The sequence below is a fragment of the Theropithecus gelada genome, chromosome 11 (assembly GCF_003255815.1).
Source record: "Theropithecus gelada isolate Dixy chromosome 11, Tgel_1.0, whole genome shotgun sequence".
NCBI classification, from domain to species: domain Eukaryota; kingdom Metazoa; phylum Chordata; class Mammalia; order Primates; family Cercopithecidae; genus Theropithecus; species Theropithecus gelada.
The window spans coordinates 121,318,182-121,342,455 of record NC_037679.1 but is presented as its reverse complement, the minus strand read 5'-3'; the positions used below and the strand labels follow the sequence as shown (position 1 = coordinate 121,342,455).

Below are 24,274 nucleotides of genomic sequence, written 5' to 3'. Positions count from 1 at the left end.
GCACGCCAGTCTGGGTGACAGAGCAAGACTCCATCTCAAAAAATAAATAAATGAATAAATAAAATTAAATAAATAGCAACTACCCATTATTGATTTCCTAAGTGACTGGGGGAAATAAATTATTAGTGTTTAAAACTACCTTTTCTTCCTACCCTGCCTCCAGCATCATGTGGAGGGTGAATTCAGGGGAAGATGCTTGGATTTGCTGGGCAGATTGATGAGTGCAGTTTGGAGAAACAAGGAGGCCAACAGTCTCCCGTATGTTTAGAGAGAGAAGGGGGCCTATGGTGGGCTTCTGGTATAGGCAAGATCAGCTTGAGTGTGGCCTAAAGAAAAGAAGAGAGGTAATTGGAGGACAGTGCACTCCTGAGAGGTGGTAGGGCGGTAAAGGGGATGGTGGCAGCTGCCATGAGGAGAGGAAATTTGCATCTTTTTTTAAGTTGTTTTTTTTTTTTTTACACAGAGTCTCACGCTATCGCTCAGGCTGGAGTGCAGTGGTGTGATCTTGGCTCACTGCAACCTCTGCCTTGCTGGGTTCAAGCGATTCTCATGCCTCGGACTCCTGAGCAGCTGGGATTACAGGCATGTGCCACTACACACAGCTAACTTTTTGTATTTTTAGTGGAGACAGGGTTTCACCATGTTGGTCAGGCTGGTCTCGAACTCCTGACCTCATGTGATCCGCCTGTCTTATCCTCCCAAAGTGCTGGGATTACAGGCATCAGTCACTGCATCCGGCCAGGAAATTTGAGATATCTTAAAGGGGTATTTAGGGAACTTCACTGTGTAATGCAAACCCTCTTACATTATTTCCTTAGAAAATAACAACTTCAGCAAAAGATGCATTCCTTTTCTCAATGCTTTTGGAGTCGTATTTAGGTTTTTATTAAAAGTGAAAATATTTTGAGATTGGCCTTAGGTGGAAAGCAGGGCCACCCACAAAAAGTCATTTAATTCACTTGTTCACAAGTATTTATTGAGCGCCTACTGTGTGCCATGCACTGTTGTAAGCACTGACTTCTGTATTTTACCTACTGTGCATCAGTTACTTTATATATATTTTCTCACAAAAACCAATGAGCAGGTATTAGTTTCTTTTTCTGTTAGCTTAGTGTTTCCCAGAATTCACTCTGCATGAGAATGTGCACAATTTTAGACCCACCCCCAGAGACTGATTTAGTAGGTTTGGGGTGAATCACACTAAGTCCTTATTTCAAATGTACCCTGTAGCTGATTTTGAAAGTTGCTGTGAGTACTCTAGGAAATACTGCTTTAACTTGTCAAAAGTGAATTTTCTTAAGCCTGGGTTGTTGTAGTATGGTATGTATAGTGGGGAAGTGGCGGGGAGAGAAGCAGTATTTCTTAGAGAATAGCAATATACTAAAATTCTGCGCAAACTGCAAGGACGGACGAAACAGGACAAGAATGAGGGAATAGTTGTGCACACATCTCTTTTTATGTGGAGTTACTTACACTTCTTTTTCCCTTAGGGATTATGTGTTTGTGTGCGTATATAAGCATCAATGACTCAACTAATGTTTACTTTTATAGGTTTTAAACACTCTTAAAGCAGGTATGGTATCCCAAGTCTTCCTCAGTCCTCTTGGTATTATATAGAATTGTACAATAGGGTTCTCCAAGTTCTGTTCCTGATTTTTTTACCCAAGAAGACAAAAAGACTGGGCGCAGTGGCTCACGCCTGTAATCCCAGCACTTTGGGAGGCTGAGCGAGCACATCACTGAGGTCAGGAGTTGGAGACCAGCCTGGCCAACATGGTGGAATCCCGTCTCTACTAAAGATAGAAAAGTTAGCTGGGCACGGTGGCAGGCACCTGTAATCCCAGCTACTTGGGACGCTGAGGCAGGAGAATTGCTTGAACCTGGGAAGTGGAGGTAGCAGTGAGCCGAGACCACGCCACTGTACTCCAGCCTAGGTGACAGAGTGAGACCCCATCTCAAAAAAACAATGTTAGGCTGAGTATTGACAGTTTACCTTTCCTAAAGATAAGTGTTGACAGTTCCTAAAGGTAAGTATTGACAGTTCCTAAAGGTAAGTATTGACAGTTTCCTAAAGGTAAGTATTGACAGTTCACCTTTCCTACCGTGATTTTCTCCCTTTGGAAGACACTTAAAAGTCTTCCTGTGTTTAGGAGTTTGATCATGAATGTTTTAATGAGGAGGTAAAGTAATTCAGGTAACTTGATGGTAGTTAGCAATCTCACCTGAGAAATGTTTAATTTTCATTAGCCAGAGATCATCTTCCCAATTTGGACAAAGCAATTGAGCTAACAGTAATTAGACCACCCCACCCTTGGCTGGATCTTGGGAGGAAATAAGTTGATGAGGGTGCCTATTTCTGATACGAGCTCTAGAGGAGATGGACCAATAGATTATCTACTCTGATGAATCCGGGAGGAATGGAAAAAGCACGAAAAAGACCAAGGCCTATTTGTATGATGTCCATACTGCTGTATGATGTCCAGAGACCCAATCCTGTTCTGTGAAAAATGTTAATGGACCAACCTTCAGTTCCGATGTAGGCAATAGCAGATCCAACACCACAATCTAGGTGCAGTGGCTTCAAGTACGAATCATTGCAATAAACCTGTGTGGCATCGTCTTGATTACCTTGTAGTTGTCTAAAGCACCATAATTTGGTTCTATCATGTGGCCATGTTCTTTAGGTTAGCCTCATCCCAGTAGAAGGGACATGATGCTTGACTAGTTTTAAATCAATTGCCCATCAGGTACTGGTTTAGGACTATATGGATGGCACAGTCATGGACAATAAAAGGTAAGGGTTACTTTGCTTAGAATGCTTCTGGAAAAGATTTTCCTTGCTCTTAAAAAGTGGAGATGCAAGGCCGGACACGGTGGCTCACACCTATAATCCCAGCACTTTGGGAGGTCGAGGGAGGTGGATCACCTGAAGTCAGGAGTTCGAGACCAGCCTGGCCAACATGGTGAAACCCTGTCTCTACTAAAAAAAAAAAAAAAACAACAACACTAAAATTAGCTGGGCGTGATGGTGCACACCTGTAGTCCCAGTTACTTGGGAGGCTGAGGCAGGAAAATCACTTGAACTCAGGAGGCGGAGGTTGCAGTGAGCCAAGATCGCACCACTGCACTCCAGCCTGGGCAACAGAGTGAGACTCTGTTTAAAAAAAAAAAAAGTGGATATGCAGAAGTATTTCTCTTTTTAAGGCCTTACATGTTGTGTAAGGATTTGATGCTTAGAGTCTCTGTAGTCATCTAGCTTCTCTGAGAAAACAAGACCAAGGACAAAGCCAACACCCTTGTCATGACAAAGTAAGAGAAATGGAAAACAGGGTCTTGCTATGGTTGCCCAGGCTGGCCTCAAGGGATCCTCCTGCCTCAGCCTCCTGAGTAGCTGGGACTACAGGTGCATGCCACTGCTCTTGGATTCCTTGATGTTTCTGAGATGCTAAAATGACTACTCTAGAAGCTGTCTTGTGTCTTAGTGTTACATAAGATACTCACTTTCTTTATCATTGAAGCCATTTTTACTTGTGTTTTCTGTCACTTGTGGTCAAAAGTATGCAAAGTAATAACTCTGGCCCTATCATTCCATGTATACTCCTGAGATCCCAGAAGCATATGAGTTAATTTGTCAGTGAAGCTCACTCTATGATTTGGAGGAGTAGGGAACACTGGACTTGGGTTCAAGGGCAATTTATTACTTGTGTTTTAGGCAAGTCACAATCACTCAGCCTCATGTTCATCATCTATAAAATGATAGTAATTATGTAATTACAGAGTAGTTGTAAAAAACAAGTGAAGGCATTTTGTGTACAAATATAAGTTCTTTGTATCACTAGATGTTTTTGAAAGATGAATTTAGAGTCTCTAAGTTTACTGTAATGCCCAAATTTTAACATTCGGTGTTTTCACTGTTGTGTCTTACAGTGACATTATTGAAATGATGTATGTCAGGGAACAGCTGGAGAACAATGAGGCTGAATGGGATTCCCAGTGGCTCCCTCGAGGCTCAGTGGAAAAAGTCATGATGATTGTCATTGTCTTCCACAGAACAGGAGGTAGTGGGACCTGGGCCACATATTCCTATGCTATTTTGAGGCATTTTCAACTTAGTGCTTGCTAATTGGTTTTGACCAAGTTGGGTAGTTGTATATAAGCTATACGTCCAATAAGTACCTAAAAGTATAGCACAGTTTGTGTAGCCTATGTTTTTAGCTACAGATTTGAATGGAGATTTTAAATATAAACTTCAAATATTTTGTTCTTGATGTAATTTTCAAGTGTAAAAGTCAGTAATTTACATTAACTAAATAGTCTTTCTTGAGTTTTGGGTAACACCTATCTCAAAACTAAAAAATAAAACCAAAAAACCTCACCAACAGAAATTTTGTAAACATAGTTTTTATTCTTATCTTACCTTCAATGAAAAAGTCCTCATGCCACCAAAACATTTTTGAAACTCAGTAACTGAACACCAAACTCAGTAGCCTGATGATTACTTTTCTAGACAATTGCTGAATTATATTGCTTTAAAAAAATAGCTAAGATATTTTTATTACTTTATTCCTTTTTAAAGCAGCAATATCCCATTTTTTTCATAAAAATCTAAAATATCTCTAGTAGTCCCAAGTGTCTTATATTTATGTTTGTTCTAAGCATTTGTTTCATTCAGATTTTTCAGAAATAAGTGCACTTCTAAAGAGAAAATAAATTTAAATAAAGACAGCAGGAAAATAATCATGGTTGTAGCAAAACAGTTATTTTGAATGTTCTGAGTTTTAACAATTCAAAGGAGAATGTGTTTGGTAGCCAGGGACCTCTACGGACTAAATTCTCAATTCATTTATTTGTAGATCAGCAAAAGACAGATAGCTGCTGCTCCTGTCAGGAAGGACTGACTGATTGATTGTCTAAGGTTGTATACAATAAAACACCAAAAATAAATGTACTTAAAAATATTTTAAACTTAGAGATTTACACAAAAATATGCAGGTGTTTAAAAAACAGAAAAAGTATAGAAATAAATGAAACCCTATCTTAGGCCTTACCAACCAAAGAACATTTTTAATACTCCACACTTATTTGCCATTCACTAACTAGCTTATTAAATCAGCTATATACTGTATTCAGAAGTGGCTGGTTTATAAGCAATTCCTTATTTTCAGACAGCACAATGCTTCAATACATTTAAAGATTTAAAGCTATTAGTAATAAATGCATAAAAGAAAAATAACATAACTTGCTTTAATACAAAGGTTTTTAATAAAAAAGTCAAAGTCTACATTAAATCAGGAAATTGATAAATCTGAATTATACAAGCTTTCTATATACTTAGAAAAACCAAAAACACACAGTTTATAATAAAACTCTTTTAATTCAAAATAGAGTCTAATTTAAAGAAAATGTCATTATGCCCAGTTGATTAGATAGGGTTTTGTCATTTAAATTAAATTATTCACCTGAAGTATGGGAAATGTATAATAGAGAAAATTCAATCTCAAGGGTACTTTGCAAATTATCTAGTTAATTTGCATCATGAATTCTTAGCTTCCAAAGGGCAGACACAGTCTTTAATTGCTTTTAGATAGGCACTTAAGAAATGCTTTTGATGAGGAGAAAACCCCAAAGATTGTGAATCACTCTATTAACTCCAGGGAAGAATGAGACTCTCAACAAAGTAGCTTTCCAGAACTCCCCTTCCAGTGCCAAGAAAGTAAAACTATTTGCAAGCTCTTTCTCGTAATAAGAATGAGGGAACTCAAAACAAAAAAAATGCTCTATTATGCAATTAAAAAGTAAACTTAGGTAAATCAGTTTCTTTTTATCAATCTCTGTCAATTTGAATTAATGGTATTTTTCAGTACCATTTCAAGAATAGTTACCATACTAGAACTAGACAATGTTGCAATTATTTCATATCTTACCTATTCATTATCACACTAGCAAAACAGTCCTTTTTTTAAAAAGGGGAGTGATGTGGGGTGAGAAAATCTCATAAACCTCAGTAAAAGTTAATATTATTTAATTAAAGGCAGTTATAATTAGAAAAATTAGTCAAATTGAGAAATCCACAGAGTTTTTAATAGCTCTCTCCCCTAAATACTCAAAAAATCCAGACTAGAAAAAATGGAAGTGAACTGTTAGATAAACACGTAAGTACTCAACAAATATTTAAAAAGAAACAAACCAAAAATGGGAGAGTTGGGGGAAGCAGGATGGTCTTTTGAAAACACTGTGGAGCTACCTAGCAGCAACATTTATAAAAGCTTTTGTAGATTCGCATAATGCTCCTATGCAATCCTTCCCCAATAGGAAGACATTCCTACAAATAATTCATCACGTTAGATTTTGATCACTGATCATTTATAATGGTTATCATGGTTGTATCTTTAAAAAATTTCATCCATTAACAGTTAAGACAAACATTAGGCCGTTCTTTGCTAGCATATTATTCCTCAGCTACTACTAATGAAACCAAAACCTCAGAGAGTTGTTTGAATTAGAATTAAAATATTAAGCTAGAAAAGATTATTTAATTCTTAGGGAGATACCCAAAGAATTTGATGCTGATATTCTCTCGCCTCTCATCACAACCCCCTGGCCTGCATTTACTTCCTTAATTCCATCTATATTCACCACAGTGATGTAGCTAAACATGAACAATATTGCCCTTTAATAAGCTGACCTCTATCAAAGATCTGTCAGGTCTGAATACACCACGCCCACAGGAAAGGAAAATTCTACTCAGTTGTGAACATCCATTCTGTTCAAGATCTTTGGTACATTTGGAGCATAAGAAAATAATGGCACAATAATACAAGTACTATCAAAGGAAAAATTTTCATCAAAAGAAATAAAAGTTAACCAGCCATGATATGTAACAACTTTCTAGAAAACCAAAGTAAATAGCTTTTTGTTCTCTGCAAGTCCATTTACATGATAGAAGTTTGACATTTAAAAAAATAGTTTAATAAAAATACACTAATTCTACAAGCAGCCTTCATGGTCATTTCTTAATTTCAACTCACCATAATCAAATTAAAATAATGCCATGTCCTCTTGTTAAAAAAAGAAGTCCTCTTGTCACAAGAAAATCAACTTTACATGTTATATAATACAGTACATCTCCCTATGAGTATACAGACTACGTATATAAAGGTCATCAGTATTTCTGAATGCAACGTAAATATATTAGTGGAGTGCTTGAGTGAAGGTGTTAAACTTTCTCTTCCTTATTATAAACTTGTCACTCCTTACTGTGGAGTTTGTGTAATAACTTGATGATAAATTCTATTTTTTAAAGAACCAGTGAATTTCTTTTTAAATCTCTTAAAACCATCACAGAAATTGTCTTCATATATATTCTACAGATGTCCAAACCAATAGGGCAATGTTCTAACACCAACTATGGAAGATGGCTTTTACTGATTATCTAGACCCATAAGATTTGCAGTAAAACATCAATACTGCAGTGTTACCTACAGGTTAGCCTATGTTGCTTTAAATGATATGTGTTTCTCCTGAATTAATTAGAGGTGTTACAGTTCAAAGCCACAGCACACACAGGCAGAATGGACCTTAAGACGCATGTAGGCAGTGCAGTTAGAAAGGGATGTCCGTTCCTTTTATTCCAGTACCTTCGTATAATAAAGTTAACAAAAATAAAATATTAAAAAAAAAAGAGCCAGCTGGCACTGCCAACCAATTCCTATAGTAGTCTCAGAAATCCTAATCCTGTAGAATTTCCTCTTGTAGTCAATAAGCACCACCGTCTTCAGGAGTATTTCAGTGTATTGTTATCTACGCCAAGCAAGCCTGGTGATGCAGCTACCTGAGTTCTCTTGGTTGTGGGTGAATGTTATCTTCATTCATAATTTCCCAGCTTTCATGTAGGTGGGAATAGAGCCACGTTGAGTCAACCCTTCAAACCTTTTATAGGTATAATTGAGAAAAACCCAGTCTTTGGATTTGTAGTCCGGTTCTGTGGTATTTGGCACTAGAAAGAGAAAAATTAAAGGAATTTCATTAGTGAAATGCCATCATCTTCACAGACTTTTAATAGTGGTAGTTACATTATAGACTGTCTTACCTGGTTGTAAAATATCAGATTCAGGGAAGTCATCAAAATTTGAAGTATCATCAATGCTTTTGATTTCTATGGGGATTGCTGCTGGCCTTTCCCTATAAAAAGGTATGGAGTAGGCATGAATTCTCAATTTCCAACAAATAATTCTACTTGTAAATTCTGCATACCATTTTATAGACATTAGAAAAGCCAAGGAAATTTATTGTGGATTTGAGAATAAAGGGAGTTCAAAATAGTTGAGTATAATTTTTTATTAAAATGTTTTCATTTACTTAGAACTTAAATTTTTTTTTAATTTTTGTGGTTATGTTGTAGGTATATATATTTATAGGGTCCATGAGATGTTTTAATACTGGCATGAAATGGGTAATAAGCACATCATGCAGAATGGGGGGTCCATCCCCTCAAGCATTTATCTTTTGAGTCACAAACAATCCAATTACATTCTAAGTTATTTTTAAATTTACAATTAAGTTATTATTGACTATAGTCACCCTCTTGTCTATTAAGTAGTAGGTCTTATTCATTCTGTTTTCTTTTTGTACCCATTAAGCATCCCCACCTACTTGTCATTTTTATATCTCTGTACCAAGCCTTTCTCATACTATTTTTTTAAGAGGAAAAATGAGCTAATGAAAAGTAAAAGAAGAGGTTTTATTTAAAAGATTGTATAATTGTATAAAGTATGTGAGATATTATGAGGACGGGATCCTTCTTAATTGATTTAGGAATAGAATTCTACTAGTAGACAATCCATAAAATGTCATTTGGGAAAATAAGGGGCACATAGGTGAAGGAACTATATATTTGTGATGAAATCTGCATGCAAAAATTTCTGTCATATAAATTTTAAGAGAATCAAAGATACTCAGTTAAAAAGAAATCAGTCAAGATAATGCCTTCTTATCATGCTAAAAAGTTTAACTACAGAAATGGTCAAAAGAAGCTATCAGTTTTTATTGCTTCTGTTTTTTCAACAAATATTTATTGGATTTATTAGGTGCTAAGTTTACCAAATTATGTAAAACCATATATATTTTTTACCTGAATTATTCCAACTCGTTTATACTTAGTATACTACTTTAATAAACCTAGTTTAGAGGAAAGAACCCTGGAGGCCTGAGAGCTGACCTTCCTTGTTATTAACTAGCAGTATGACCTTAGGCAGCCAAGTCCCTGCTCCATGACTGTTCCCACCTTATAAAACCAAAAGAACTGACAGTCTCTAAGCATCCTTCCCACTGTAAAATGGGGGGTATCATAGTTCTATTGAATTAAGTTGTGTGTGTATAGTATTATACAGCATAGTGGTTTAAGAGGCCTCCACACTGCGGCACTATAACTTCTCTGTGCCTTAGTTTCCTCACTTGTAAAACAGGGATAATAACAGTTCCTATTTTATAGAGCTTATATGAAGATGAGAAATGCAAGTAAAGTACTTAAAACAGTGCTGGACACAATAAATGATTTTTAAACTATTATTTATTATTAGCTATTATTACAATAGGCAGAGTGGGCTGGGCGCCTGTAATCCCAGCACTTTGGGAGGCCAAGGCAGGTGGATTGCTTGAGCTCAGGAGTTCAAGACCAGCCTGAGCAATTGGGCAACATAGTGAAACCCCATCTCTACAAAAAAAAAAAAAAAAAAGCAACAAAATTAGCTGGGTGTGGTGGCACGTGCCTATAGTTCCAGCTACTTGGGGGGCTGAGGTGGGGGGATCATTTGAGGCTGGGAGGTCAAGGCTGCGGTAAGCCATGATCATGCCACAGCACTCCAGCCTGGGCGACAGAGTGAGAGACCCTGTCTCAAAAAAATAAGTTAATAGTAATAGGCAGAATGCCTAGCACACAGCAGGTTCTCCAGTGAAGAGCTATACCAAGGAAATGACACATAAGCTATCTTGGAAGATGCAAAGGAGCCAGCTAGGCAGGGTAGGGGTAGAGGCAGCAGGGAAAGGGCATTTCAGTCAGGATGAATAGCAAATGGCAAAACTTAGAGGTGGGAAGAGGAGTAGGAAAGGCCATCCAAGATGCAACTTCTGCAGATGAGGCAAGCGCTATATCCTGCAGTCCTAAGAAAGCAGTGAAGGCTTCTTAACTGTATTCCAAGTGCAAAAGGATGCAGCAAAGTGGCATGGCCAGATTTATGCTTCTAAACTGCTGCTGTGTGGAGAACAGATCAAACCTACTGACGGTAGTTTGGCCATAAACTGAAAAAAAGCCAATGCTCACAATTAACAACTGTAAGCAAATTCTTAAAAGTTACTTGTATAATGCCCAACCAATGTTTAAAGAGGGTACCTTATTATAAATTAATTAAGGAGACACTATGTGCTATATTACAGCAAGGACAAAAATGAGGGGTCACTGTGTGAAATGTAAATACATCTTTCATGTGCTAACAGCCTTCACTGTGAGTATGAACGTAAGAATTTAAAAAGGTGCCCAATGTTCTTCCCTGAAAGTGGATGTTAGCCTAAAATGAGTCATTTGGCTGTAGCCACAATAGTCCCACTCACTTACATAATCCAGAAAACACTGCACCAGTGACATTATATGTGACTTTTGTATTTAATCTAGCAGAATCAGAGGTAAATTAATTGTCAACTCTAGAAATTTGTTTTCATTCAGACCTTTCCCATTCAAAGCCTAGGAACATACCTTATGTGCTCCCAGTCGACACCTTCAAAAAAGGGATGACCTTTTATTTCTTCTACTCCACTATTTCCAATTCTGTTTTCAGAATCAATACAAAATCTACAACATGGAAGCAGAGAAATTATCATACAAAAGTTACATCTAAAGTATTCTAGCTGCATTACTTCAAATATTTCTTTTTTAAAGCAATATGTTTTTCTTTTATTGATGTTAACTACGTTTATTGTAGGAAATGTGGAAGAAAATAAAAATCATCTGTAAGCGCATTATTTAGCGATAACTACTGTAAATATTCTAATCTAATCTTTTACAATATTTAAAATACTATGTTGCTACCATGGTTACTATGTTAGGTCTACTTTTTTTCACTTGATATACTGAGAAAATTTGCCAAAGTCATTAAATATTTTTCAAGAATTTTTTTTGTGTGTGTGTGAGACAGAGTCTCACTCTGCCGCCCAGGCTCCAATGCAGTGGCGCGATCTTGGCTCACTGCAAGTCCCACCTCCCAGGTTCACACCATTCTCCTGCCTCAGCCTCCCGAGTAGCTGGGACTATAGGCGCCCGCCACCACGCCCGGCTAATTTCACGCCCGGCTAATTTTTTGTATTTTTAGTAGATGGGATTTCACTGTGTTAGCCAGGATGGTCTCAATCTCCTGACCTCATGATCTTCCCACCTCCGCCTCCCAAAGTGCCGGGATTACAGGTGTGAGCCCCTGTGCCCAGCCAATAAATTTGTTTTCTAAAACTTACAAATAGAAATATTATAGCCAGTCTACTATTGAGCCAGTCCACTGTTGAACATTTAAATAGTTTTCAATTTTCACTATTAAATACCATGATAAACATATTGTACTTAAATCTTTATACATATCTGATTATCTGCATAAGCGAAATCCCTCGAACTTCTGGGTCAAAGGTCATATATAGTTTAGGGATTTTAAAAAAATAATATGCTGCCAACTGCTATTCCCACAAGTTGTTCCAATTTATATTCCTTCCAGCCATTCACAGCAGTACCAAACACTTCATATTAATTGAGGAACACATGGAATTTTTTGCTTAGAAGATTTCACATATATACTTTTCATGACAGGAATCTGCTATTAACATTTTCCCTCTTCTCTTTAATGGAATCAGATCATTGCATTCTAACAGAAGTGACCTTCTGCTTTTATATATATCAGTAACTGAAGCAATACAAGACCTCCTCCCTCTTTTTAATTCCTAATTTTTTTTCCACATACTTCCTTTTAAGAGTTTACATTTTTAAAAACACCTTTATTGATCTCTTTGACTGTATACATCAGTGTATACATCCCCTCTTCCCCCACAAAAGTGAAATGAGTCTTTTAGGTTCTTAGGAAATTTTAAGACACTGTGAACTCCTCTAGGAATTTAACCACTAACCTGAGAATTAAGTCCTTGGCTTTCTCAGATATAGGTACCTCTGGAGGAAATACCAGAGTTTCTTTCCAGTTCATCACTTTTCTGTATGTTTCTTGAGGTGTTTCAGAGCAGAAAGGTGGATATCCTAGGTATCAAATAAATAAAAAACGTTTCATCAGCTTTGTGATCAGTGAAGTTATACCCACCAAACATGTGCTACAAGAAACCAAACAACCCTGAGTGCCTATTTAATAGTCAAAAATGCCACCATTCATCAATTTACAATAACATTGCTAATAAAGTCAATAAAATAAAGGATTTAAAGCGCTGCCTCCCCTTTTACCTGAAAAGCTATGAAGATAACCACTTTTATACGTGGGAGTCTGGGTTAAATACCCACCTTCCTGAAACAGGATCCCTGGAGAGCTCACTGGTATTGATCAGTATGTATTTAACATTGGGGGAACATCAGAATTAAGTTTAAAAGGCCTCAAATATTTTAGTCAATGATATCTGTAATATATTCAAACAGTGGCACTCAAGGAAATATACATGTTTTGTACATAAATGAATGATAAAACATACCTATTAGCATTTCATACATAATCACTCCCAAAGACCACCAGTCACACAATTTGTTGTAACCAGTCTGCATGAATACTTCTGGAGCAATGTAATCTGGTGTCCCAACTGTGGAATATGCCTACAAAGGAGCAGCTTGTCAAACCAGCATTCTTAACATTTAAAAACTATCTATCTGAGGATGGCTTAGTACTAGAAAAAGCAATATATAGAGGAGTTAAATTTTCACTTATATTTATTTTGCATGTTAATCATGTGCAAGGCTTAGCGGTAGGTAGTGAGTCAGATAATATGTTATAGCCTATTATTTTTCAGTCTGTTGACTTTCCTGAGGGAATGCTGAATTAGTTTTCCTTTCCCCACTTGGTTGAACAAATATTTATAGCGTGTCCATATGTGCCAGGCATTTTAAAAGAATATATTATTTCTGCCCCCACAAGAAGCTCAATGAAGTTTTTTTATATATAGCCTTCAGTCTATTTCAAAAAGAACGAAAAAGTTGAACCTAGAAGACCTGGCTTCCCCACTCACCACTAATGTGTTCTTGGGCAAATTATTTAATTTCTCTGAGGCTCAGCTTCTGCTTATATAAAACTGGAATAATAATACCTGCCTTAATAGAGTTGATAGGAAGATGAAATGATAAACGGATGTGTTTTGTACACTACCAACTATAAAAATAAGCATGAGGTATTTTCATTATAAATGTAGTTCCAGGGTACTGCTTATCTATTAGGAAGCTATGCAGTTTTTAATTCTTAATTCATATAAAATCTTACAAAAGTGATTTCTACAAGGCAGTAATTGTCAACTAGGGGTAGTACTCTTGGGGCCATGGCAAAATGTATGACTGCAGATTTTGTCATCTCAGTGACATGACTGGCATTTAGAGGGCAGGGGATCCAAGTGCTAAAGAAATTTCCTGCCCCAAACACTGAGTCCTCTCTACTTCTCCCTTGGGAAACACTTGATCTAAGGCTTGGCAACTACTGGCCATGAGAATAATAAAACACATACCTGAGTAATCACCTATGAATATTTTGTAAATGGGGGGGGGGGTACAGAATTCCCCCACCATAATTTTAAGCAGTATTCAGTTTTTCCCCTTTAAAAATAGGGAATATTGCAATTATTCTCAATCGCAAAACCTAATCTAAAACTGACACATTTTAAAAGTAAAACAAAGTGTCTCTCCTTAATGTGTAACTGAATACATTTAAAAATACTGAAATGTTTTTACAAGCATAGGAAGTTTGCAGTTACTTAGGTTAATGATATTATAAACTCAATAATGCAAAGGTCATTTTATTTGGTTTTAGAGGGTATTAGCCTGTTATTTTTCAGTCTATTGACTTTCCTAAGGGAATGGTGAGTTTTCCTTTCATCACTTGGTTGAACAAATATTTATAGAGTGTCTGTATGTGCCAGGCATTTTATAAGAAACGAGGAAAACAAAATCCAAAGGCACATTCTTAACCTGTAGACAGTTTATGGACCATGTTAACAGGACAAACGGAAAGAGGAGGAAGGGGAAGCAATTATTCTATCTGCTCAGCTACAGAGAGGAAATAGTATAGGGTGAAAAATCATGTAATTCTATATTAAAGGGGTAATTAAATTTATCTGTGGCAAAGCCAGCTTTTTCAAATTTTATCTGTTTTATTGTAACACTGTTTACATCCCAAACTTCCTGTTTACTTTGTCTATAAAGAAGTTCTTAGAAACTCACAACCACTTTACTTGCTGATTGATATTTGTTGTATCAGGATTTATAACACAGGTATGAAAAATGGAAATCACAAGGCATTCATTACAGTTGCATTCACCTCAGTGAGTTTTATTTAAAGTGCTAATTACTAGTAAACAGCTTACTCATAGGTATGCTCAGTCAAGTACTCTTAAAGTTATAAAGTAAAAACCAACACTTTGCTTTACAGGCAAGGAAACTTAACAGAGAAACTAAGAAAACCGTGTGATTCCAAAACAAGCGCTATCATTGTTACAAAGTGAATACTAATTATTATAAAGATACAAATAATCAAGTTAAAACCAGTTAAGATTTTAGAACCAAGGCACAAAATTCTTTCTTAAAAACTGGTTGACTCACCAGTTGTCTCCTGTTCTTCTTCCAAGTTTCTGCTTTCCTCTTTGAGTTCATGTTCTGAAATGCTAATTTCAACAATATGGAATTGTAATCACGAGAGAAAAATGCTCTCCACAAAAACAAAATCACACATATACATCTAAAACACAGTGGATTAAGGAGTGGGGAAAGGGAAAGAACCTTCCGTTCTCTACAGTATCTTAACCAGGGAAAAAACAAAACAAACAAACAAAACCAAACTTACAGAAGTCACTTGGTGGGTTGTGTGTGAGATTTCTATAAAATTCAGTCCTGTGAGCTTTCTTTAATCCCGTACACAAACCAAAATCAGATAATTTTACATGACCCTAAAAAAAATCCAGTAAAATTAGATTATATTAACTTTGAAAACAAAAAGCCTTGTTATAAACTCCTCTGTTAAATGCCAATTGTTATAACAATTCTTAGCTTGGGATTTATACAAGTAAAATGTAAAATTATAAGTATCTGATGATGATGATTTTTAAAAGTAGAAAATGGAGGGAGATAAAAAGAGAGCCATATTCCCTGTTGTCATTTCATTCTCAAGTTGTCTCCTAGTACCTTATCATACAAAATAATGTTGTTTAGCAATATTCTAAATTGCAGTTGCAGATATCCACTCACAAAATCAGCTCTACTGCTCTAAAAAAATAATCAACAGCCTAGTAATTCACCAGTTTATTCACATGCCTTGGCATCCAATAAAAGGTTGTCTGGCTTAATATCCCGATGGATGAAACCCAACTGGTGGATCGCATCTATTGCCAGAACAGTCTCTGAAATGTAGAACTGTGTCTCCTCTTCTGTCAAGGTGTCTTTCTTCATTAGCAATGTCATCATGTCACCTAAATAAAGGGAAGTCAAATATATTATTATTGAAAATGTCTCAAAGGTGGAATACCTTGTAAAAGCTTTCCTGAATTTTTTTTTTTTTTTTTTTGAGACAGTCTCACTGTGTTGCCCAGGTTGGAGTGCAGTGGTGTGATCATGGCTCACTGCAACCTCCACCTCCTGGGTTCAAACAGTTTTCGTGCCTCAGCCACCCAGGTAGCTGGGATTACAGGTGTGTGCCACGACACCCAGCTAATTTTTGTATTTTTAGTACAGACGGGGTTTTGCCATGTTGGCCAGGTTGGTCTCAAACTCCTGGTTTCAAGCTATCTGCCTGCCTCAGCATCCCAAAGTACTGGGATTACAGGCATGAGCCACCATGCCCAGCTAGCTTTCCTGAGTTTGCATTTTATGATCTACCCAGTATATTTCTAACCATATCTTGGGCCAAATAAAAGTGCCATTGCATAAGCAGAAATTTCATGACTTTTAATGGTTTTAAGGCAGACGCCATGTGAAATCAAATCACGAAAGAGCTGATAATGAAATAATATATACCACTCAACTAACTGCTGAGGAAAATGTCAAACTGCAAAAAAATCAGAATAGTGCGCCTGGAAACCAAATATATTCTTTTGGAGTTTAGTGGGACATTATCCCACTAAAAAAAAGGCACCTGCAGACATTCTTTTATTTTCAAGGAATTTTGAAAGTTTTAACAGTTTTAACTGTTGTAAACACTGGTGCACTTACAACACAGAATTGACAACTGATTACATTTTTTTCATATGTTTTTTGAGGCTTAAAAAAAAATAGGGGGGTGGGGGCAGTGGCTCACACCTGTATTCCCAACACTTTGGAAGGCTGAGGTGGGTGGATCACTTGAGGTCAGGAGTTTGAGACCAGCCTGGCCAATATGGTGAAACCTCGTCTCGACTAAATACAAAAAAATTAGCTGGCCATGGTGGCAGGCGCCTGTAATCCCAGCTACTCAGGAGGCTGAGGCAGGAGAATCGCTTGAACCAGGGAGGCAGAGGTTGCAGTGCGCCAAAATCATACCACTGCACTCCAGCCTAGGCAACAGAGTGAGACTTCATCTCAAAAAATAAAAATTAAAAACAAAACAAAACAAACAAAAAAGCAAGTATTCTTTGCCCTCCATTGCCATTCTTTTCCCCTTGCCCTCTTTGCTGAGCAATGATTAAACCTGTTTTCTTTATAAATTACACAGTCTCAGGTGTTTTTTTTGTAACAACACAAAATAAACTAACATAATTTCACTAACAATCAGTGAACCCAGAACGGTCATATTTAAAATGTGCTAACTTTATCATTCCTTTAAAACAATCTGTTTGTGGTAAAAATAAGCATCAATATGGTAGTAAATATTTTTAAACTATGACACTGTAAAGCCTCAGAGCAAGGAATATAAAAGTAAACCTCACCAATAAAATTATTATTGCATATAAAGATGTGCTAGTATCAGTCTGTCATTGATACAGTGTTTGCTTTTACCTCCAGGGAGAAATTCCATGATTAGATAAAGATTCCTCTTATCCTGAAAACTGTAAAACATCTTCACCACCCAGGCACCATCTGCTTCTACCAAAATATCTCTTTCTGCTCGGATATGGGCCACCTAGATGAATATATTTTTGAAAAAAAATAATCGTAAGCACATCACACATTTGTCAAACTCATCTCTTACACTTATCCATCCATAACAGTTAATGAAGAAAAGATGGAATTTCAGAAGATTTGATACATATATGAATGATCATATTCTCATCAAATATGGAGAACCTCAAGAAATAGTTTATTTTAGCTTATATCTTTAGGTCTAAAAAGGTGAGGTCCACAGGTATATTATGTGAGGCTAAGGCCTCTGAGGTAGAGCAAGAATCATTCTAACAACTTTTTAACCAGAATCTCTACCCAGCCTAGGATCCTGGCTTTGTCATGTAAAAGTCATAGTGTGACTTTTAAAGTTAAAAGTAGTAAGCCGGGCTGGGCGCAGCGGCTCACGCCTGTAATCCCAGCACTTGGGAGGCTAAGGCGGGCGGATCACGAGGTCAAGAGATCGAGACCATCCTGGCTAAAATGATGAAACCCCGTCTCTACTAAAAATACAAAAAATTAGCCGGGCGTGGTAGCACGCGCCTGTAGTCCCAGCTACTCGGGAGGCTGAGGCAGGAGAATCACTTGAACCTGGTAGGCAGAGGATGCAGTGAGCTGAGATCGTGTCACTGCACTCCAGCCTGGTGATAGAATGAGACTCCATCTCAAAAAAAAAAAAAAAAAAAGGAGTAAGCAATGCCCTGTAAATTGGTATAGCAAAGCCAAGGTTGGCAAAAAATAGCACACTATTTTTAATTGTTAAAGGTCCCAGCTTGATCATTATTTGGTGTTTTTTTAAGAAATAGTGACAATTATAGTAACTTTATATTATATTTAGTATTATAACATAAAACCTCTATCGTATCTATAAATGTTAGCTACAGCAAATTCGTGTAACTTTTGGGGATTTTGCCACTGATTTCTCGGACACATAATTACTAGAGATACTATTATGTGAAAATGTTATAGACTAGAAAATTTTATAAACTGGATAATTTATGGGGTTGGTATAACTGGTCAGTTTGCAGAAGCTTTTGCATTAATATATTTACACACTTTTTCCAAAGGTTAATAATAAGATCTGATTTATACTTTTGCTATTTTCACTGTGAAACATTATAAACTCTGGTCCAAAGCACATGAGAACATACATTTGTAAACCGTTTTATGATAATAAAATATGATCTGCTTAAAGTGTCATATTTGGAATTACTCCTAGCGCAGTAAATATTCTGAGATCAAAGCATAAGAGTTGAGGAGTAAGAACTTGTTTTCTGGCATGAAAATACTTTATAATTTCTGTGGATCTGTTTCATTAAGTGAAAAGTGGTAGCAAGAGTGCCTCACTATTACCTTTCATGAAGCAATTTAAGGTGGTAAGGAAAAGCCCTAAACTTTGGTGTTGCATCTGGTGTGTAAGGAAAACAGCTACAACATAAATATGACTTGATTATTGTTAAATGGTTTAAAGCCAAATTACAGGATCTCTTTCCAAAACAGGATGCAAAGGTTGGAAAGTATGACCTGTGATAATCTGGTACAACAATAGTGGGGAGATCAGTTGCTACTTAATTTTGTGGGGGTGGTTTGCATTAAAATAAATGTGATAAAAGTTAAAATACTGCTGTATTAGAACTAAGTAGAAAAAAGCTTTCTAAGACAAAATTCAGTGGTAACAAATGCAAATTAATTTATACAGGGGTAAAAACCCCAAAATGCAAAAGCAACTAAACGTTGGGCTACAGTGAGATTTCCGCCCCCCACCTCCCCACAGGAAAGAGCAGTGGTCCAGAGGCTCCTTAACTTCCCACAAAATATTCTAGACCAAGGGTTGTCCAGTACAGATGTAACGCAAGTCATATATGTAATTTTTTAATTTTCTAGAAGCCACATACAGAGTGAAATTATTTTTAATAATATAGTTTATATAACCTAATATATCCAAATATTATCACTTCAGTATGTAATCAATATAAAAATCATTGAAATATTTTATGGGTTTTTTTGTTTTTGCACCAAGTCTTATTTGCTAGATATCTCAATTTGTGTCCAGCAGCCACATGTAGCTGGTATCTACACTACAGCTGGAACTAACTGCTTCCTTCTGTCCTTCCTATTATACCCTAGTAGGACTAATCCCATTATGGCTAAGTTAGATTCCTGTTGACCTCCTTGTCTCTGAGCCTATGCATCTTTACCCACATCCTTATTCCCATCATTATCTACAGTTCTCTAATCCAACTCATATCTCAACCTTCCTTGCCTTCCAAACCTCTTCCCTCTGGAGAATCATAGCCTGTCATCAACAAAATCCCCTATAACCCTGTCTCCAGATAGTTCCTATTACCTTCCTACCCTAACTGAAACTACGGTGAAAAATCACCCAACTATGCCAATGGGTTTCACTTTAAATTCAGGACTGCAAATCTCAATGAGCCTTCAATTGCATTTCTTTAGCAGGTCTGCTCTCCCACACCTGAAAATGACCATTTCACAATTTCCCTCCTTAAATCTTCAAAAAGCCATCACTCCTTTACTCGAAGACACCCCCTGTAACTGCATTAAGGCACAGGAAACATGGAGAGAGCCCAGAATATTTATAAAGTTACAGATTTTAGAAATATGTAAAATCAGCAAATTTCCAGGAGACTAGTTTTGATTATCTGATATGTGATAGGGATTCTGGGAGCCAAGAACTGTCCTTTATTTTCACTGTAGTCAGAAAAGAAGGTATTTCAGAAGGTACGGACTGAATGTTCATGCATCTACAAAATTCACAGAGTAAAGCTTTAATCTCCATTGAGCCTGTATTTGGAGATGGACCCTTAGGGAATTAATTAAGGTTAAATGAGGTCATAAGGGTAGAATTAGTGTCCTTATAAGAAGAGACACCAGAGAGTTCTCACAGGAGTGTGTGTCCCCGCACACACCAAGGAAAGGCCATGTGAAAACTTAGTGAAAGGTGGCCATCTGCAAGCCAGGAAGAGAGGCCTCACCAGAAACCAAAACCTGCCCGAACTTTCATTTTTGACTTGTAGCCTCCAAAACTGTGAGAAAATAAGTTTCTGTTGTTTAAGCTAATCAGCCTGTTGTGTTCTGTTATGGAAGTCTAAGCAGACTAATACATAGATTTTAAACTTGGAAGAAACCTTAAAAGAATTGAGAAACACTAAAACAGGCTACCAAAAAGTTAATAACTTATGTAGTAAGATATGTAAATTGCTTCTTAAAAATTCTAATATAAACACTCTTAACACCTCGTCAGTGGATGCTCCTTTATATTACATGTGTTAAAGAACTCATACCTGCTCTTTTTCAAGCATATCAGCCTTTCTCAATATCTTCATTGCATAGATATGGCCTGTATCTTTCTTCTGGACCAACCGCACCTAAAATATAAAAACATATATTATAAATGTTACATAGTCACTACTATTTGTTCAGTAATGAAAAGCAGCTTCCCTTAAAGAAAGCAGGAATTTGCCAGTGTTGGCATTTCAAGAAATATATATATATATTTTTTGAGACGGAGTTTCACTCATGTCGCCCAGGATGGAGTGCAATGGTGGGATCTCAGCTCACTGCAACTTCCACCTCCTGGGTTCAAGTGATTCTCCTGCCTTAGCCTCCCAAGTAGCTTGGATTACAGGCACCCGCCACCACACCTAAGTAATTTTTGTATTTTCAGTAGAGACAAGGTTTCACTGGCCAGGCCGGCCTCAAACTCCTGACCTCAGGTGATCCACCCACCTCAGCCTCCCAAAGTGTTGGGATTACACATTAATGTAATGTGTAATGTAACACACGTTACATTAAAATGTGTGTTAATATTTTAACACACATTTTAAATTATCTTAAGATACATATTTGTAGCAGTAATGACTTTTAAAAAGAAGCACACCTCTCCAAAAGCTCCTCTTCCTATAACTTTCAGAGACTCAAAGTCATCCAAGCCAAGTCTGGTCCTTTTGAGCCGTAAGAACTCTGTTTCTTTGCGAGCGTGTTGTGATCGACGTAACTTTTTCTATTTAAAAAAAAGACAATTTAAAAGGATGATTTTATAATCAGGTTTTTTTGAAGGAGCTTCTAGTATTAAAAGATGATGCACATAAAAATAAATGATAGCACTAACATGTAATATACTATTAGGCTAAAACATTTTAAGGAAAATTTTAAAAATTTTGAACAATTGATAAATCTTTACTCTTGAAGTGGATGCCGTTAAATATGTTATCTAGTCCATCATATTTGTCTATATATATGTATAACTTATTCTTTCATCTATATGGTAACTTAATTCCATAAATAAATATTAAGTGTTAGGAAATTTGAATAGTATTCGGATACTGATTTTTATTCTGTCAGGAAATCTGCTTTGCTTCAATCCCTTAACTTCCAAGGTTGCTCTTTCACAACTACTGAGACTTGTGACAATAAAGTAACAACATAATCGTAGTGTTTCCAAAGAGATTTACTTGTGATAGAATTTACTCTTGGGCAAATTTTAATAAACTGCTTGAGAACTGGCATACAACTTCCTGAAAATATAAAATTGCAAAAACAATTACAAGAAGAAGTCATTAAAATATCCAAGTCGGTAATTTTATAACTGATTCTACAAAGGCCACAAAAAATAACTTCCATTAATAAGCAACACTGTGAAATACCTGAAGGTTACATTTCGAACAGGCATTTATTTTATTATTCCAAACTTCATTTTTCCCCCCTCACCAATCAAAATTCTGTTTTTTGACACAGTTAGCTCCTCGTAGAGGAAACACTAAGTGGAAAAGAAACAGTATTCGTGAAAAAATTTAACTCCTGTTCATCTTCAACTGAATCCTGTCAAGCTGTTAGTGGTTCAGTTCGGAGGGACAGACAAGTCAAAATGACAGTAACAGCTTAGAAACACTGCTTCTAAATGCAGCTCATGGCATAGCCTCTCCCTACTCCTGTGTATATCTGTTTTTAAAAGGGTTAGGTGAACTATTAATTAGAAATATGTATGTAAACATGTATTATCGATGCAATGGAATTCTGACACTTCTAACAAAGTTCATCTAAGAAGATAAAATCAAGAAATGTCTTCAAACAGCTAAATGAAGTTATACACTAAGGCACACCAATGGGTAAATTACGACAGTAATGAAGATAAAAATCAAGCACATAAATTAACAGGCTTTGCCTAATGTCTTTTTTTAATGTCTTTAATGTCTTTTTCCACATCTGATATTGAGTATAAAATACAATAGTACTATGGAAAAAGTAAGCAAGCAACAATGAAATATAATTTTTTTCATTAAGAAGTGAGGCAATAAGCCCGGCATGGTGGCTCGCGCCTTATTGTAATCCCAGGACTTTGGGAGGCTGAGGTGGGTGGATCACCAGGTCAGGAGATGGAGACCATCCTGGCCAACATGGTGAAACCCTGTCTCTACTAAAAATACAAAAATCAGCAGGGCGTGGTGGTATGCAACTGTATTCAGGAGGCTGAGGCAGGAGAATCGCTTGAACCCGGGAGGCGGAGGTTGCGGTGAGCCAAGATCCCACTGTTGTACTCCAGCCTGGGTGACAAGAGCGAAACTCCGTCTCAAAAATATATATGCGTGTGTGTGTGTGTGTGTGTCTGTATGTGTATATATATATATCCTGAAATAACAACATCTTTAAGGGAAGCTACTTAAATATTTTAACGGAGCTAAAATTACATTGATATAATTAAGAAAACAAATGTGGCCTAAAACAACAGTGAAGACTATTTTTTGCTGCTTTTTACATAAATGCAATAACGAATACCTTTTTCTGCACATAGGTATTCAAAAATACCTTTTGAATAATAAAATAAATTACTAGTAAAACAAAAGATAGCTCCAAAAAGTATCTGATTTAAAATTTTAAGACTAATTTTTAAAAGGCCACTTGGCGGCGCTATAGTGTCATGTCCTTTAAAGAAGTGCTAAGGAGGGTTTTTTTTAATTACATAAATAAGTATAAGAATTTTGAAAGATATTTTGAATCTCTCCCTTTATAGATTATAAAACAGTACAGTTGGATATAGTTGCAGAAATCCTGCCTAATCTGAATGGAAAAGATGACCTCGCTATACACAGTTTCATAAATTGTCTACTAGTTTGTATAATGCAGCACTCAAACAATTTATGTGGTTTTGGCCACAGCCATTTAATAGCAAAAAGAGAGAGTCACAAGTGTATGGAACACATAATTCTATAAAAATGAGCATCACCTATAACATTGCTACATTATTTTTAAAAAATCGATTCCATGATTTTTGTCTTAGAATCAGTGTTGGGGTCCAGAGGTAGCTGAAGCAAATTCATGTTAAACAAACAAACAAACAAACAAAAATTGGTGAAAAAGCCTGTTGATATATTTACTCACAATCTATATAGATTAAGTAGCCTTGAAAGACAAATAGTATCCTTCTGGTAATCGCATCCTTTCCTCTTCAAAGAAGACAACAAAAATCTGTGGACAGCTTAACATTTCACGACTCTCTTTTATAGCTTGAACTTGCCTATTTAGTTTTTTGTTAAATAACAATCCATGTTGAATGGGATTTTCGTAAGTGAGATGAAACTAGAAAGTAATTTTCTTCCTTTCTCCCTTCTTTTTTATATAGGTGCTCCTCAAACTCGATCTGTAGGGTGGCCAGTATTTGTATAAGACAGACATGCATACAAAGTTTTCAGATGTAAAAGTGTTCAGCTAGCAACTTCATCTTTTATTTTTATGAAACAATTTTATTTTTTATCAAGCCCACCCCATATAAAGATGCTGTAACATACTTATATTAAGGTTGAGAGAGCTTGTCTATTTTATAGAATTTGATATAATCCAGGCTCTAGCATGGGGCCTAATAATAAGCACTTGTGGAATTAAAAACATTTGTACAGAAAAACATTAGACGTTTTATAAACTGGAATCATGGGCCACTGACTTTTTATGGAAAAATCATCTCCTATT

General features: G+C 36.4%; 1 protein-coding gene across 1 annotated transcript in view; it reads right to left on the bottom strand.

The window, feature by feature from the left end:
- Window positions 1-4,385: 4,385 nt before the first annotated feature.
- STK38L (serine/threonine kinase 38 like) overlaps window positions 4,386-24,274 on the bottom strand; it is a 79,819-nt gene continuing 59,930 nt past the window's right edge. Inside the window, exons 4-14 of the mRNA XM_025402905.1 lie at window positions 21,192-21,314; window positions 20,596-20,679; window positions 17,189-17,312; window positions 15,533-15,687; window positions 15,066-15,168; window positions 14,825-14,886; window positions 12,721-12,838; window positions 12,157-12,280; window positions 10,748-10,843; window positions 8,090-8,181; window positions 4,386-7,996 (exon numbers count right to left, since the gene is read on the bottom strand). Coding sequence (XP_025258690.1) covers window positions 7,869-7,996; window positions 8,090-8,181; window positions 10,748-10,843; window positions 12,157-12,280; window positions 12,721-12,838; window positions 14,825-14,886; window positions 15,066-15,168; window positions 15,533-15,687; window positions 17,189-17,312; window positions 20,596-20,679; window positions 21,192-21,314 — 1,209 coding nt within the window. The 3' untranslated portion in view covers window positions 4,386-7,868. The remainder of the gene's footprint in view (window positions 7,997-8,089; window positions 8,182-10,747; window positions 10,844-12,156; window positions 12,281-12,720; window positions 12,839-14,824; window positions 14,887-15,065; window positions 15,169-15,532; window positions 15,688-17,188; window positions 17,313-20,595; window positions 20,680-21,191; window positions 21,315-24,274) is intronic.